This window comes from Plasmodium falciparum (assembly GCF_000002765.6).
Source record: "Plasmodium falciparum 3D7 genome assembly, chromosome: 7".
NCBI lineage: Eukaryota > Apicomplexa > Aconoidasida > Haemosporida > Plasmodiidae > Plasmodium > Plasmodium falciparum.
Genome location: NC_004328.3, coordinates 1,046,157 through 1,062,500, shown reverse-complemented (window position 1 = coordinate 1,062,500; position 16,344 = coordinate 1,046,157). Strand labels below are relative to the sequence as shown.

The following is a 16,344-nucleotide window of genomic DNA, read 5'->3' as shown; positions in this document are numbered from 1 at the left end:
ATCGTATTTATGTAGAATGGGATTTATATCATGTGCTATTAGTGAAGATAGTGATTTATTAGTTTATGGTTGCCCTAGGGTATTATATAAATTAAAAAATACTGGTGAATGTAATGAAATTAGCTTAATGCCCATTAATGATCTTATTGATTGGAATGTAATTAATAAAATAAAGAATCCATTATCTAATAGTTATAATGAATTTTATATTACACCTATTAAAAAATTACAAAATTCAGATGATTATGATTCAGATATATCATTAGATGAAGAAACTTCCGTTGAATGTATTAATAATGATTCATATGTTCAAAATAATAATGAATTTATAAATATATCAAAAAAAACTAAAAGTATAGTAAATAGTAATAATAACAATAAGAAAAAAAAAAAAAAAAAAAACAAAAACAAAAAAAAAACAAATAAAAAAAAAAATATGCAAAAATCAAAATGTGATAATATAATTAAACAATATATTCAACAATTTGATTGGCCTGAAGAATTATTTAAATTACAATATTTTAATATAGATATGTTTCTAACTATGTGTGTTCTAAGTGGATGTGATTATAGTAATGATTTTCATATAACTGGTATGGGTATAAAAACTGCGTATAACCTAATATTCCAACATAAAAATATTGAAAATATATTTCATTTTCTTATATCTAATGATAGATGGAGAAATAAAATACCAGAAAATTTAAATACATTCGATAAATTAATGAATACATTTCAAAAAATTAAAAATGCATTTCTAAATCATCAAGTTTATGATTTTATATTGCGTAAAAATATTCCAATTAATGAATCTTTTAAATCATCCTTTGTAAATAAAAATAGCCATTTCATTATTCAACAAATAACAGAGGCATCTTTATTATATGATCCACTATTAAAAATTGATAACTGTTTAAATATCTATCCACAATTAAATGACATCCCATTGAGTTCCCCACAAATACAGGACGATGATTATAATAAAAATGATGACACACATAATAAAGGTGGTGATGATAATATTAAGATAAATCATGACACACATAATAAAGGTGGTGATGATAATTTTAAGATAAATCATGATACACATAATAAAGGTGGTGATGATAATTTTAAGATAAATCATGATACACATAATAAAGGTGGTGATAATTTTAATATAAATACTGTTAATTGTTCTTTTTATAATAACCATCAAATTTACACACAATCATCGAAGTCACCATCCTTTGAAAATATTTTTAAAGATTTTACATCTGAATGTTTTGAATATCTAGAAATTTCTCCCCCAGCATTCATAGATCCTCAAAATAATAATATTCAAAATAATTCCAAAAATGAATATTTTCATAATATAATAACACAAGAACAAGTAATTCAACAAGCAGATGTATGTCCTCCACTCATTCATAAAGATACTAACATATCAAACGAAATAAATGATGAATATCATCATCTCATTTCAGATATAACATATAATGAATATAAAAACAAAACAATAGAAAATTGTAATGAACGTATTAATAAAAGAAAAACAGATGATTGTATATCATCATTCAATTTAAAAAAAAAAGTGAAAACAACCTCAGCCCATACCTCTTCCAGTAATTCACAAGATAATTTAACAATACAACATATAGAAGCACTTGATTGTAATAATCAAAATGTTAATGATAACGAAGAAAAGAAAAATATATATGAAAACAGTTGTAATTATGATGAAACCTTTAATTCGGAACGTGTGAACATACTTTCGATGTATGATAATAATTATCAAATGTGGGAAAAGAAGGATGACCTTTTGAAAAACAATAACAATTCTTTCCATTCTAATAATATAATGGAAACATATAATGATCATTACATAAATAAAACATATGATGAACATAGTAATAATAAAGTTAATATAAATATATGCGATGATATCACTACTACTAATAATGATCATAATGAAGAAATGCTTGATGAAAAAAAAGAATTTGCTCAAATAAAAAGTGCTAAAAATATTTACGAAAATATGAAAAAAAACTTTTTTCTTTTTAAAACATTAAATGAAGATATGAACACGCCTATTAAATCTTTAAATGTTAAAGGGAAAATGAATATGCAGGATAATTGTGAACAAGATGATAAAGTGGGAAATCTGAAAAGTGATAAAATGACAGAACAAAATGAAAAATGTGATAATATATCAAATGAAAAATGTGATAATATATTAAATGACAAATGTGATAATATATTAAATGACAAATGTGATAATATATTAAATGACAAATGTGATAATATATCAAATGAAAAATGTGATAATATATTAAATGACAAATGTGATAATATATCAAATGAAAAATGTGATAATGTGCCAAATGACATATGTGATTATGTGCCAAATGACATATGTGATTATGTGCCAAATAATACACCCAATCTTATAACGAATTGTATACAAAATAAAATGACCACCTTATTACAAATAACAGAAGAAAATTCATTAAATAGCTATAACAAAAATGATACAAGTTTTAATAAAGATTTCCATATAAATAAAACATACTTAAATAAGAAAGATACTGAAATTAATTTTCAAATAAATGAAAAAAAAAAAAATGATCTGTTAAGAAACCCTTTAGAAGAAAGTAGAAAATCTTCCCTTACATCTTATAAAAATAAAACTCCTTCAAAAAATGTTAATTCTAAAAGCCAATTAAGGATCACTAGTTTTTTTAAAAGGATAGATAAAAAAACAAATGAAAATCATAACATGCATAATAGTACACAAAAAATATGTAATGATCATAATAATAATCCTAATGATAATATACAAAATGACAAATTTTATAACAATATATATATGAATTCACCAATAAACTATTCTGTAGAATATTCTGAAGAAGATTACATAAACTCTTTTAATGATAACTATTCAGATATGAAAACCTTTCAAAAATTAAAAAAAAAAACAAAAAGAAATATTAAAAATACACCTCAAAGTTATAGTATTAAAGACCATTTTGCCGTTTCGTTACAAAGTCAAGATAAAAATGATAAATTAAGTTTTACCAATTATAATTCCTTAGAAAAAGATATATTTTTAAATCAAGGTGAAAAAGAGTTACAATTTAATCATAATTCAATTAATAAAGAAAAAAATCAAAATAAACATTTACAAATATCCTCCTTAACAAATCATGATAATATTATAATGAATAATCATACATCAAATTTAAATACACAACAAAATGAGAAACAAAGTTCAAATCATAATACAATTATAATCCACTCAAATAATCATCAACCAAATTTCACTAACGAAAATGTAAAATCTAATAATGTATCCACTGAACAAGATACATATAATAAACATATCACTGTACTCAAATCCACAGAGAAATTACAAAATCAAAGTATAGAAAAAAATAAAGAAACTTCACAAAAAATTAATGTGGAATATATACTTCAAAATCTTAATTATAACTATCAGCCAAAAAATCAAAAAATTAATACTTTTGATTATTTCAAGGAGAAGGAAAATGTTAACCATTGTAATCCTTACATTGATCATAATTTATAACTAAAAAATTATTATCTCCGTACAATATATGTTTTTTTATCTAACATATGCACATATATATATATATATATATATATATATGTTTGTTTTATTTAATCATTGTGTCCCTAATAACCTTTAAAGTATTATACATTCTAATATTTTCATTTTACATTATTTATTTATTTTTTCCATAAATCAATATGCCGAGACACCCTTTTTTTCAAAATATATTTTCTTATTTTTTACAATTTAGACAATCTGTAAATATTAAAATAATTTTTAGTAGCAAAAAAAAAAAAAAAAAAAAAAAAAAAAAAAAAAAAAAAAACAATAAAAAAAAATTAAAACACTAAACAATTAAAATTTAGAATCAAAAATAAATAAATAAATAAATAAATATATATATATATATATATATATATATATATATATATAATATAATATAATGAACAAAATTAAAGATAAAAAAATAGATTAAAATATATACATATATATATATATACACACATATATATTTTCTTTTTAACATTTGTGCTTAATAAATATAAGGCACTTCCGCCAAGAACAAATAACAAAATGTTTTTATGTTAAATGTCTTTCTATGTATTATCATTATTATTATTATTTTTTATTTTTATTTTTATTTTATTTTTATTTTATTTTTATTTTATTTTATTTTTTTTTTTATGGTGACATTTATCAAAGTATTATTGTAATTTTCTTCTAATCATGTTTTTAATATTATCCTACTATGCATCTCATTATTCATCCTTTTTTCTCATTTATTAATTTTTATTCAAACTTCCTAATGGATCTATAATTTGGCATACAAATAAAAGCACTGGTTTTATTATGACTATTTTGAATTGGTGATACTAATACACTGGTATCGTGACTATCCTTTGGAATTACATTATTACCATAAATTATATTACTCTTCCTATTACTCATATGATTATGTTGATTAGTTTTCATGTAATGAACGTGTTCCTTAAGTTGATACTTGTCATTTATATCACCAATGTGATTCCTTTTGTTTATACCATTATCCCTACTACCCACGTGATTATAAGGAATCAAATTATTCACATAATTCCTTTTATTCTCATTTATTAACAAATAATCATTCTTTTCAACACTTTTTTTTTTTGTATCCACATTTTTGGAAAGAGTTATATTTTTATTGTCATTTAAATAAAAAAAATTCATCTTATGCATTTTGGTACTTCCATATGGATTCCTACCATATACTAATTCTGTTTGTTGATTTTGATTTAATTTATCCGATTTATAACGGTTCATATAATAATTTTCCAAACATGTATTCACATTATTATGTACTACATTATGTGATACATTTATATTATTATCCTCTTCTTTTATATCATATATTACTTCGTCCTTTCTGCTTTTATTATATACCTTATGTAATAAATGAAAAGCATCTGTGTCTTTCTTTTCTACGTTTATATAAAAAAAAGTTTTCGAACTACTATCCTTTTCGTTATCATTATGATGATGAGTATTATTATAATTATATTTACCAGAATGTGTATAGCAATTATTACTATATATATAATTATTACTATTATTATTATTATTATTATTATTATCATTATAATATCCTCCATAATGTATATCACCATTACATTTATCACTCTCATTTAAATCCATATCCATTTTATCATTATAATACTCTTTCTTAATATTATTCTTTTTTTTTTGTGAATCCCTCAACATTTGTCCATATCTATTCTTCAAATGTTCCAGCTTTTTCTTATTTTCTTCCAATGCACTAATATTATCCATACCATTATTTACATCATCATTTATTTTTCTCCCTTCATCTATTTCTTTTATTATATACTTTTTTTTCAAATTTAATTTATTTTCTAATTTTTTTTCAAATGTTAACCAGCTCTTTTCAATTTCATTTATAAGTTGGTTCTTAGTCACCTTTTTCTTCACATATATTTTTTGTGTGCCATCTTTTTTATCTTCCCTCCAGTCTTTTAATCTTTCAGAGCATACCGAAAAATTATTACTGTCAGGAACATTATTCTCTTCATCCTTTCTTGTATCTCTTATCATTTTACCATGTGTACAATTTTTAATTATATCATAATTCTTATGATCATCACTGTTATATTTATCAAATTCAATATAATAAGAAAACGTATCCTTAAAATTTTTTCCAATGATCGTTTTGTTTTTTAAGTTGCTATAGGAAAAATTTTCGCTTACCGACCGTTCTCTATCTAATAAATTATATGTATTGTGATCAACATAAATATGTTTATCATCATAATATTTATTATTTCCACTTTTAGGATACTTACTATCCCCTCTTAACCCTTCACACATAATTTTATTATTATCATTCGTACATTTTTTACTATTCATTTTATCACATGTGTATCCTTTTATATGATGAAAATTATTTATCTTATTAATCACCAAATTATTTATTCCGACATTGTTAATAAAATTCTTCCTGCTACTAAAATTAGTGAAATCAGATATGTGGCAGTTATTATTTAACACACAACTATTATTGGTATTTGTTTCTTTCTTTTTTTCTTTTTCTTCCTTCAAAGATGTTCTAGATTTTATTTCATCACCATCATTAATTTTTTTTATTTTCTTGGAATTTATTAATTTCTTTTTTTTATCTAATAATTTACAATCATACTTATTATTACTCAAAGGGATATCATATTCCTTTTTGTTGTTCTTACTACTTTCCTTTCTTTCTCCTACACTCATACTTTTCATCAAATCTTCATTTATTTTTTCTTTCTTATTTTCATGATCATCCTTTTTCTTTTGTATTAAACTTTTAGTATCATTCTGAAGTAAATCAAAATATTCATCTTTCATATTTTTGTACGTATCCCTTATCGCATTAACATCATCCTTATTCAATACATTTGCAATTTCATCATTTTCATTATTAATATTATTATTTATACCAATGTTTTTCCCTTCCCCTTTTAACAATCCTTCCCTTTTCTTTATATACATTTCTTTTCTATTTTCCACACATTTATTATATTTACATGCATTATTAATATAGTATTCTTTTTTTTTGTTCATTGATTCTTTTTCATATTTATTATCATTCATATTATTATCAACTTCTGTATCACTATAATCGTTAGCCGTCTGTTCATTATGATAATTTATACCATTCTTCATATTTTCTTCTTCGTCCACAGCCTCTTCTATGCTATCTTCTTCAGGGTCATCATCATAATAATAATGTTCATCAGATAATTCATCATATTCATCATTTTCGTTGTTCATTACTTTTAAGCTTTTATCCCCATTTTTGAGTTCTTTTTGAAGTTCCTTTTTCATTTCCTTTATATCTTCCTTTATATCCTCCTTTATATATTCCTTTATATCTTCCTCTATATCTTCCTCTACATCTTCCTCTATATCTTCCTCTACATCCTCATTTATATCCTCATTTATACCTTCATTATCATCTTCTTCTTCCTCATCTTCCTCTTCTATTTCATAATCTATAGTGTGCGTCTCTATAAAATTCAAAATACTCCTTTTATTCATATTTCCATTTTTATAAAACCACAAATATTTCTTTTTTTTGTTCACACTGCATAATTTATCTTTCGCCTTTTTAATGCTACATTTATTAACATTCCATTGTGCCAATAAAGAACTAAATGATTTAAATTCATAATCGCTGTAGATTTTTTCTATACCTTTAAACGTATTCATAATTTTATTGACGTCAAACTTAACTTTATCTTTATAAATACCATATTTATTTTTATCCTTTGGTATACTATTATCATTGTTGAACTTCTCATTTGATTTACAGCCATCTTCCTCTTCCTCCTCCTCCTCCTCTTCATCATGATAACCATCATGCAAAATACTATCCATATGTTCCCTTTTCTTTATATCATTAATATCCTTTTCTTCTTTTTTTGAATTTAGAAAATTATACAAATAAAACTCTTTTATATTTTGTAACCTTTTTTTGCTCTCATACTTATTGGTAATATATTGAAAAAAAACAAACTTTTTCAAAAAATATAATTCTCTTTTTAATTTTTTTATATCCTCTTCATACATATGAGAATTATAGTTTTTGTTCCCTAATGGGATTTTTCTTGCCTTCGATACCAATTTTAAAGAAGATAAGGTTTCGCGTGCATTTTTCATAGATGAAGATATAGTACAAATAAAAACTGTTTTACTTGAACCTCCTAAAGAATCTTGAAGTAATCTAGTCAATATAGAATTTCGATAACTAATATTCTTGTTACCTTTAGATAATTCATTTATACATAATGATAATGCAGATAAACTTTTATTTATAGAACACACTTCTGTGGAATATAATTTCTCATTAGATGCAGCATATTTTTCATTACCAGCTAAATCGATTAATAATAAATTACCTGACTTCACATGATCAAATTTTGAATTATTCGTGTATCTTAATTCGATTTTATATATTGAATGTGATCGTGTTGACATTTCATTGGTTTTAGTAATTCGACAAGCTCGGTTACTAGTCCCATCTATCAAAAGTTCAATTAATTCTTCACAACTATTAACTTCGACTGTCAGTAAACCTGACACAAAAGCCCCATTCCCACAGCTGTAATTATTATTATTACAATTCATATTACTAACATTGTAATTGTTGTTATTATTATTACCCACATATTTGGACTTTTGTGTACTTAGATACGGTGCTGACTCATTATACGGATTTAATAAATCAAATATTCTATCATTATATAACTGCATATAAGATGCATATACCTTCACATCTTTAAAAATCTCTTTCTTTTTTTCATCTTTCATGTATATATTTGTATTATCTTTATTTGTATTTTCTTTATTTGTATTATCTTTATTTGTATTTTCTTTTAATTTACTTACATTATCGTATGATAATTTTATAGAAGTTAATCGATTCATTATTTCTTCACAAGCTCTAGGTATCATACCTTTGTTCTTCGAATTTAAAACATATCGTATATCCTCAATTAAATCTTTTCCATTATATTTATACTCATTTTTATACTCTGCAAAAGTTTTATAATTTTCATATTTTGTTGTATAACTAGTTTCATTAAAGCACTCCATGTTATTTTTATTGTTATATCTGCAATATGATATATTATTATTATGTGAGGTATCATTTCCTTTTTTACAACTACCTGAATTGGTATTTACTAAAGGCATTATTGTCCTAGGTAATAAATGAGATATAGGTTGAGAACATGATCTTTTCCTATCATACATAATATTATTACTATTATTATTACTACTATTATTATTTAAAAATTTTATACTATGTATATTTGGATAATATTCATTAGGTGGAATTCTTCTTATGGGAAATCGAATTTTTTTCTTTTTCTTTTTAATCAACTCCATAATATCAGGACCTATCATCGTATACGTTTTCCCCGTACCTGTATGTCCATGAGCAAATACAGTTGTATTTTTAAAATGAAAAAGTGAATCAACACAAAAACAAATACTTTTCCAAACATCATTTTGTGTACTTTCTTCATTAAATACTTTGTCAATCAAAAATTCACTCTTTCGAATTTCATCTGTTACCTCATAATTTATTAATATTTTATTTGTTCCTATTTGTGTAATAGCTTTTCCAAATTCACATTCAGCTTTATCTGAAGGTTTAATCCTTATGCATGTTTTTATTTGGGATTTATTCCAATTCATATCTAAATTGTTTTCTAAATTTTCATCATAATTCTCTGTTAAAACATCAATATTTTGTTGCCTCTCTTCATTCGATATTACTACATCTTCTTTATCATTCAGGAAATGATTCTTAACTACTTTGTCCTTCTCCCCTTTGTTTGTATCTTTTATGTTCATTTTTTTATTTTCATTATATAATTCATTTACATTTGTATCCTTAATATTTTCATATAAATCATCGTTTTCCTTCTCATTTATATAATTTGAATAACATACATTACCTATTTTGTTTTCAGTATTTTCTTCTTTTTCATTTTCCACATTTTCAGAATAATCAAAATTAGTGAGTGTATTCATATCTTCTACATTCTCTTCATAGTCACTAATACTCTTATCCAACATTAATTCATTTTTATAAAAAATAAAATCATCTGCTTGTTTTATTTTCTTTATCTCTTTATTAATGTTCTTCTCCTCTATACACAAACCTTTAGTTTTCAAAGTATATTCCTGTACATTTTCTGATTCATTATTATCTATGCTTAAGGTACTTTGTTTGGAATATTCATTATCACATTTACTTCTCTTATTAGAATATTCCTGATCACTTTCTATTTCAACAGTTATACTTTTATCATACATTTGAAGATCTTTATCAATACAGTTATTATCATCGAAGTTCTTATAATGAATATTTTGTCCTTTCTCATTATTTAAATCTGATGAATACAAATGTTCACATTTCTGAGATGCACATGGTTCATTCATTGTGTTACCTTATTTCAACAAAACAAAAAATAAAACAAAATAAACAAATCAATAAATAAAAGTAAAAAAAAAAAAAAAAAAAAAAAAAAAAAAAAAAAAAAATTGTCTATAGGAAATAATGTCTAACCGTCCAATTTTTTTTTTTCCTTTATATATTATTTAAGGAAAAAAACAATTACTTGTCTATTACATATATATATATATATATATATATATATAAATATACGTTAAAATATTGGGTTCATTAAAAATTGTCATCCATATTATTTAACCTTCTAACAACATTAAGATGGATTTAAAAAAAAAAAAAAAAAAAAAAAGGGAAATATACTTTTTCATTATTTTCCCATTTTACATATTTTCTTTTTAAATAATATAAATAAATAAACATATATATATGTATATATATATATATTATCAAATGGAAAATATAAAAAACAACAATTAACAATACAGATTAAACATTTTAATATATCTATGTAAACAACAAAAAGTCAACATATTAAAATATGCCTTCAACCTTATCACAGCTGAAAGGGTAATGTATAGGTTAATGTTTTAACTCTTTCCTTTTTTATGTAATACACAAATAATATAAGCATATATACATATATATTATATATATATATTTTTTTTTTTTTTTTTCTTTTTTGATTTGGGCCTTAAAGATGCTTGTTCATAAATATATGTAAACTTCTACAGTTGTTTATAGAACAAATTATATATTATCAACATTATTAAAATCTTCATTTATTATGAACACGTTCATAAAACCTTAACATGTTAATAATTTTTTAGAATTATTAAATACATAAAATATATAATAGCTTCTTTACACACACCATTTTTTTTTTTTTTTTTCCCCCATGTAGAATTTAATAGCTATAATTATTATTTGTTCAGGAAAAAAAAAAAAAAAAAAAAAAACATAATAAAATAAAATAAAATAAAGAAATAAATAAGGATAAAAACCAAAAAAGAAACAAATAAAGGAATAAAAATTGAAACAAAAAGAAAAAAGAAAAAAGAAAAAACAAAAATTAAGAAGAAAAATAAGAAACGAAAAATGTAAAGAAAAAAAATGTAAATGAAAATGTCTTTTTTTTTTTTTAAATATAAAAGTAATTATTTTTCATAAGATTAGCTGATTGATTTTTTTTAAGCTGTTTTTTTTTTTTTTTTTTTTTTTTTTCTTTTTGCAAATTTTATGCACATTTAGTTTTTTAACTTTGGATATATTTTTTTTTTTTTTTTCTACAACTCTATATATTGATGAAAAAAAAAAAATAATAAATAAATAAAAATAATTATGCCATTCACTACAACTGTTTTATATTATTTTATTTTTATAAGATAATATGTTATTCGTATGAAGAAAAAAGAAAATGTGCAATGAGAATTTGTCATTTATGAGAATATAGTAAAAAAATATAATAAATTGTATAAAAGTTAATAGTTGATGTCGTAATTTTTTTTTTTTTTTTTTTTCCTGGAGGGAGAGAGTGAGTTCATTGTTCTTTGTTTTTCATGTTAATCTTGTTTATATTATATATTTCAAAATTTTATAAATCATAGGGAAAAAATAAAATAAATAGTGGTTATGAATTAAGATGATAAGAAAATTTGAAATATTATATTTTCAATATCCAAAGAAACAAACGTAACAATTTATAATAATATTTATATTGATTATAGTTTAATAAATATATATTGTTAATTTCCAACTATATATTACAAAATATACAAATATACACAAATATATATATATATATATAACAATCTACAACAAACATATATATTCCAGAGAATAGTTCCTCTTTTATTTTCTTCGTATTGATAACTTAAAATACAAAATTTTATTCCTTTAGAAACAGGTAGCCAAATTTTTATGAAATTGGATTGATATATATATATATATGTACTATATACTTTATGCTTCCTTTTATGTTACTAAAATGTTGTTTTGAAGCTCTATTCTTCATTTCATTATTATAAAAATTTTTAATGTATATTTTTACACATCGATAATACTTTATACTTATGCTATTAAACAACACATCAAAAAAAAAAAATATTTTTTTACTTAGAACAAATATTATATGCTCGAATACATTATATATTATATAATTATTTTTCTTCTCTTTTTTATCATGCACTTTTTGTATAATAATTTTATCTTGTAAAAAATGTAATATATATATATATATATATATATATATATATATATATATATATTTATACTTATTTATTTTTTTATTATACACATTTTTAATTTAAATATATTACAAAAGTTTTATGTTAAATATGAAAATATATTTCTATAATATTGTAAAGGTTTTTTTTTTCAAAAAAATAAATAAATAAATTGAAATTAAATTGTACACCTTTAATGTTTATACAACATTTCTAAACGATCTCATCTTATTTTATGTGTTGTGAGAATTTAATAAAATTTTTTTTTTTTTTTTTTTTTTGTATATGCATTATATTATATATTATATATATATGTGTTAAATAATATATATAATTATAGTACAGAAAATTAAAAAAGAAAAAAAAAAATAGCTATATTCTACAAATAATTTTTTTTTTTTTTTTTTTGTTTAATCTTAATATTATTTCAGTGAGATAATTTTTTTTTAATTAATGAGAACTATAAAAGTATAAATTTATAATGATCACTATTTAAAATTTATTACTTTTTATAAGTATTTAATTTTTTGTTCTTTATATAAATATTAAAAATATTCCAGTCTTGGTTTTGAATTTTTTTTTTTTTATAGTATTCAATTAAAATTTTCATTTTTTTGCCACATAAATATGTTTAAATTAACATAATATATATAAATACATATTATAATATTTTGTTTCGTAGTATTTTATAAATATTTTCGTTTTATTATATTTGTTTCTTTAAAAAAAAAAAAATAAATAAAAAAAAATATATAATAATAATAATTTATATATATATATATATATATATATATATAATATTTTTTCTCATTTTTATGACATATTTGTATATTTTTGTTTTTTTTTTTTTTTTTTTTTTTTTTCTTATGATTATATGCTCATCATATGCATTTACACAAATTAATATAAATGGATGTCTTAAGTAAAGATGTTTCTTCAGATGATAATTTGAAGAGAATTGAATTTTTTAATAAGGAAAGTAATAATATATTGGAAGATATAAAAAAAGATAAAATATTAAAAAATGAAAAAAGTGTTTTAAAATCGCTAGCTCTGAATGATAAAAATAATATAAATAAAATAAATTATACACACAATAATACTAATACTTATAAAACTAGTAGTAATAATAATAATAATAATAATAATAATAATAATAATAGCATATACCATTTTGATAGTAATGAATTGAATAATTGTGATTTTTATAAAAATATATCCATACCAGATGAACTACACCATTATAATAAAGATGTAGACAATATATGTAATATAAATAAAGAGAAAATTAATGAAAATAATAACGAGGTAGATATTGTATATTCTTATGTAATAAATGATTCACAAAAAAACATAGATTCAAACAATGAATTAATATCTATGAATATATCAATTGATGAAGGTGAAAATTATGTTTTAAAAAAAAGGATAAAGAAATTACCCTTTTTCAGATATGGTCATTTTTTATGTTTAACAAAAAATGGCTGTATACTAGCCATTGGAGGAACAGACGGAAAAAAAAAATATGGATTAGTTGAAAAATATTGTATGGAAAATAAAAAATGGAAACAAATAAATATCATGCACTTTTCAAGATCCAATTTTTGTGGTATATGTACAGATAATAATGATTTATTTATATTAGGTGGAGAAGGAGATGAAAGAATATTAAAAAGTGTCGAATATTTTGATAGTAAAATAAATTCTTGGAGATCTTTACCACCACTTAACTGTGTCAGACATTCAGCCAGTGCCATTTTTTTTCAAAACATGATTTTTATTATAGGGGGAAAAGATGGAATTGGAGAATATGGGAAAGTTCATAAAAGTGTAGAAATGTTAAATTTGAAGGAAAAAAATATGAGATGGGTTATGTGTAAATCATTGAAACAAGCTCGATTAGGATTAGCAACTATAGTTTTTAAGGGGAAAATATATGCAATAGGTATGAACAGGATGAATCATGTGTTACATAAAAGATGGAGGGGGGTGGCTGCAGAATGAGCACATCGTTTTTGTACATCAACATATGTTCGTTGAATATATATATATATATATATATATATATGTGTATTTATTTATTTGATTATTTATTTATATTTATATTTATATTCTTTTAATAGGTGGCTCAACAGGTGTTAAAAATTTAAGCTCAGTCGAAATTTACGACTTCCAAATTAATAACTGGGTTGACGGCCCCAATATGAACCTACCTAGATCAAATATGGTCGCCTTTATTTGGGAGAACCATTTGGTGGTATATGGGGGGATAAATAAACATAAAGGGGTAATATATTCTATTAAATAGTTTATTTTTTTTAGAATTTATATGAATATATATTATATATATTTGTATTTTTGGAAAATACGTTAATGAGAATAAATATAAGAGATACATAAATATCATGGTATTATATCTATTTCGTTTATTTATTTATTTATTTATTTATTTATTATTTATTATTATTATTTTATTTTATTTTTATAGGACCTTATTAACAGCGCTGAAATATTCAATGAAAAAAAGAATTGTTGGGAATTACTAAACAATAATGTATAAAAAAAAATAAAAAAAAAGAAATATTTATTAATTCTAATAATATAAAAATATGTTATGTTGATATTATCTTTTTGTGGACTCTTTTATTCAAATAAGAAATATAAAAAAAAAAAATAAATTCTTTTTATTGTGTAACATTTATTATTACATGTATATATAATATATATATTATATAAGTACATCTATATAATATATATATATATATATATATATATATATTTTATGCTTATATAATAATATCTATTTTTTTTTTTTTTTTTTTTTTTTTTTCAGGCGAAAACTTAAGAATTAATTTTTATTTTTTTATTCATATTTTAAAACTATTAAAAAAATTTTAATAAATATAATTTATATACATATATCACATTTTTACAATTTTGGTGACATTTTAAAAGTAGTCTCTATGATAAAAAAATTTAAAATTACATGTTATGTATTTAAAAAAAATAAAATAAAAAATATAAAAATAAATATTTAAATAATACATATAATGTTTCATAAATGTATATATATATAATATATATATTTTATATATATATATTTTATTTTTTATTTTTTATTATATATGTTTAAAAGAAAAAAAAGTCTTGTAGATTAATTAAAATTAATATAAAAACAAAATTATATAATACAATTATATAATATAATTATATTATTTTTTGGTATTTTTGTTTCAAACATACATATTATTCATTCCTTTTAATAAACAAAATATAAAAATATAAAAATATTTATATATTATTATATATGTATATATATGCAAAAATATATAGATATGATATATATTATATATATATGTACATATAATATATGTATAATTCTTTTAGTTAAATAATATTTCATATAAATCTTTAAAAGTGGAATAAGGAAAAAATATATAAATATTTTTTCTTCTGTACTATTCTGCTTACCTTTATTTATATTCCATTTTATTTTTAAATAATATATATATATTTATATGTAAATATTTTCCTTATATAATTTAAATATAAATTGTTATATATTTTTTGAATTAATATATATATATATATATATATATATATATAATATTGTGAATGAAAAACATCACATATATGTAACATTTTTTATTAAGAAAAAAAATAAAATAAAATAATATAATATAAACCAAATCAAACCAAACCAAAGCGAAAGGTTTATTATATTTTTTAATTAAGAATGGGAAAATTTTAAAATATAATATATATATATATATATTATTATATATTTTGTAGTATAAATAACATTTTCAATGTTATTTATCAACTTGTAGAATTTAATTTTTAATTTTTATTTTTTTTGTTTTTTTTTTTTTGTGTTATTCTTTATTTTTCTTCTGTAGATCACTCCCACTGAAAAAAAAAAAAAAAAAAAAAAAAAGGGGGCTATTTATAAAAATATTATTAACGTTGTAAAGAGTTAATATTTTTTTATCCATAAAGAAAAAAATATGACAAAAATAACTTATATGAAATTGTATTTTAAATATCAATAATGTACAACAATCATTATTGTGTTTAATAGATTTATTATTATCTTCCTTCCTTCCATCCATCCA

At 20.8% G+C, this 16,344-nt stretch overlaps 3 protein-coding genes across 3 annotated transcripts in view; 2 read left to right on the top strand and 1 right to left on the bottom strand.

The window, feature by feature from the left end:
* PF3D7_0725000 (exonuclease I, putative) overlaps window positions 1-3,568 on the top strand; it is a gene marked incomplete at both ends in the record, with an annotated part of 4,044 nt that extends 476 nt beyond the window's left edge. The window contains one exon of the mRNA XM_001349117.1: window positions 1-3,568. This exon is cut by the window's left edge and continues 476 nt beyond it. Within this exon, the coding sequence (XP_001349153.1) occupies window positions 1-3,568 (3,568 nt within the window).
* Window positions 3,569-4,342: 774 nt separating this feature from the next.
* Window positions 4,343-10,036, bottom strand: PF3D7_0724900 (kinesin-19, putative; the record flags this gene model as incomplete). Its single annotated transcript, XM_001349116.1, has 1 exon — window positions 4,343-10,036. One exon carries the CDS (start codon window positions 10,034-10,036, stop codon window positions 4,343-4,345), a length of 5,694 nt encoding a protein of 1,897 aa, XP_001349152.1.
* Window positions 10,037-13,138: 3,102 nt separating this feature from the next.
* Window positions 13,139-15,074, top strand: PF3D7_0724800 (kelch domain-containing protein, putative; the record flags this gene model as incomplete). Its single annotated transcript, XM_024473143.1, has 4 exons — window positions 13,139-14,174; window positions 14,353-14,516; window positions 14,718-14,783; window positions 15,063-15,074. The coding sequence occupies 4 exons, from the start codon at window positions 13,139-13,141 to the stop codon at window positions 15,072-15,074; spliced, it is 1,278 nt and encodes a 425-aa protein (XP_024328891.1).
* Window positions 15,075-16,344: the final 1,270 nt, after the last annotated feature.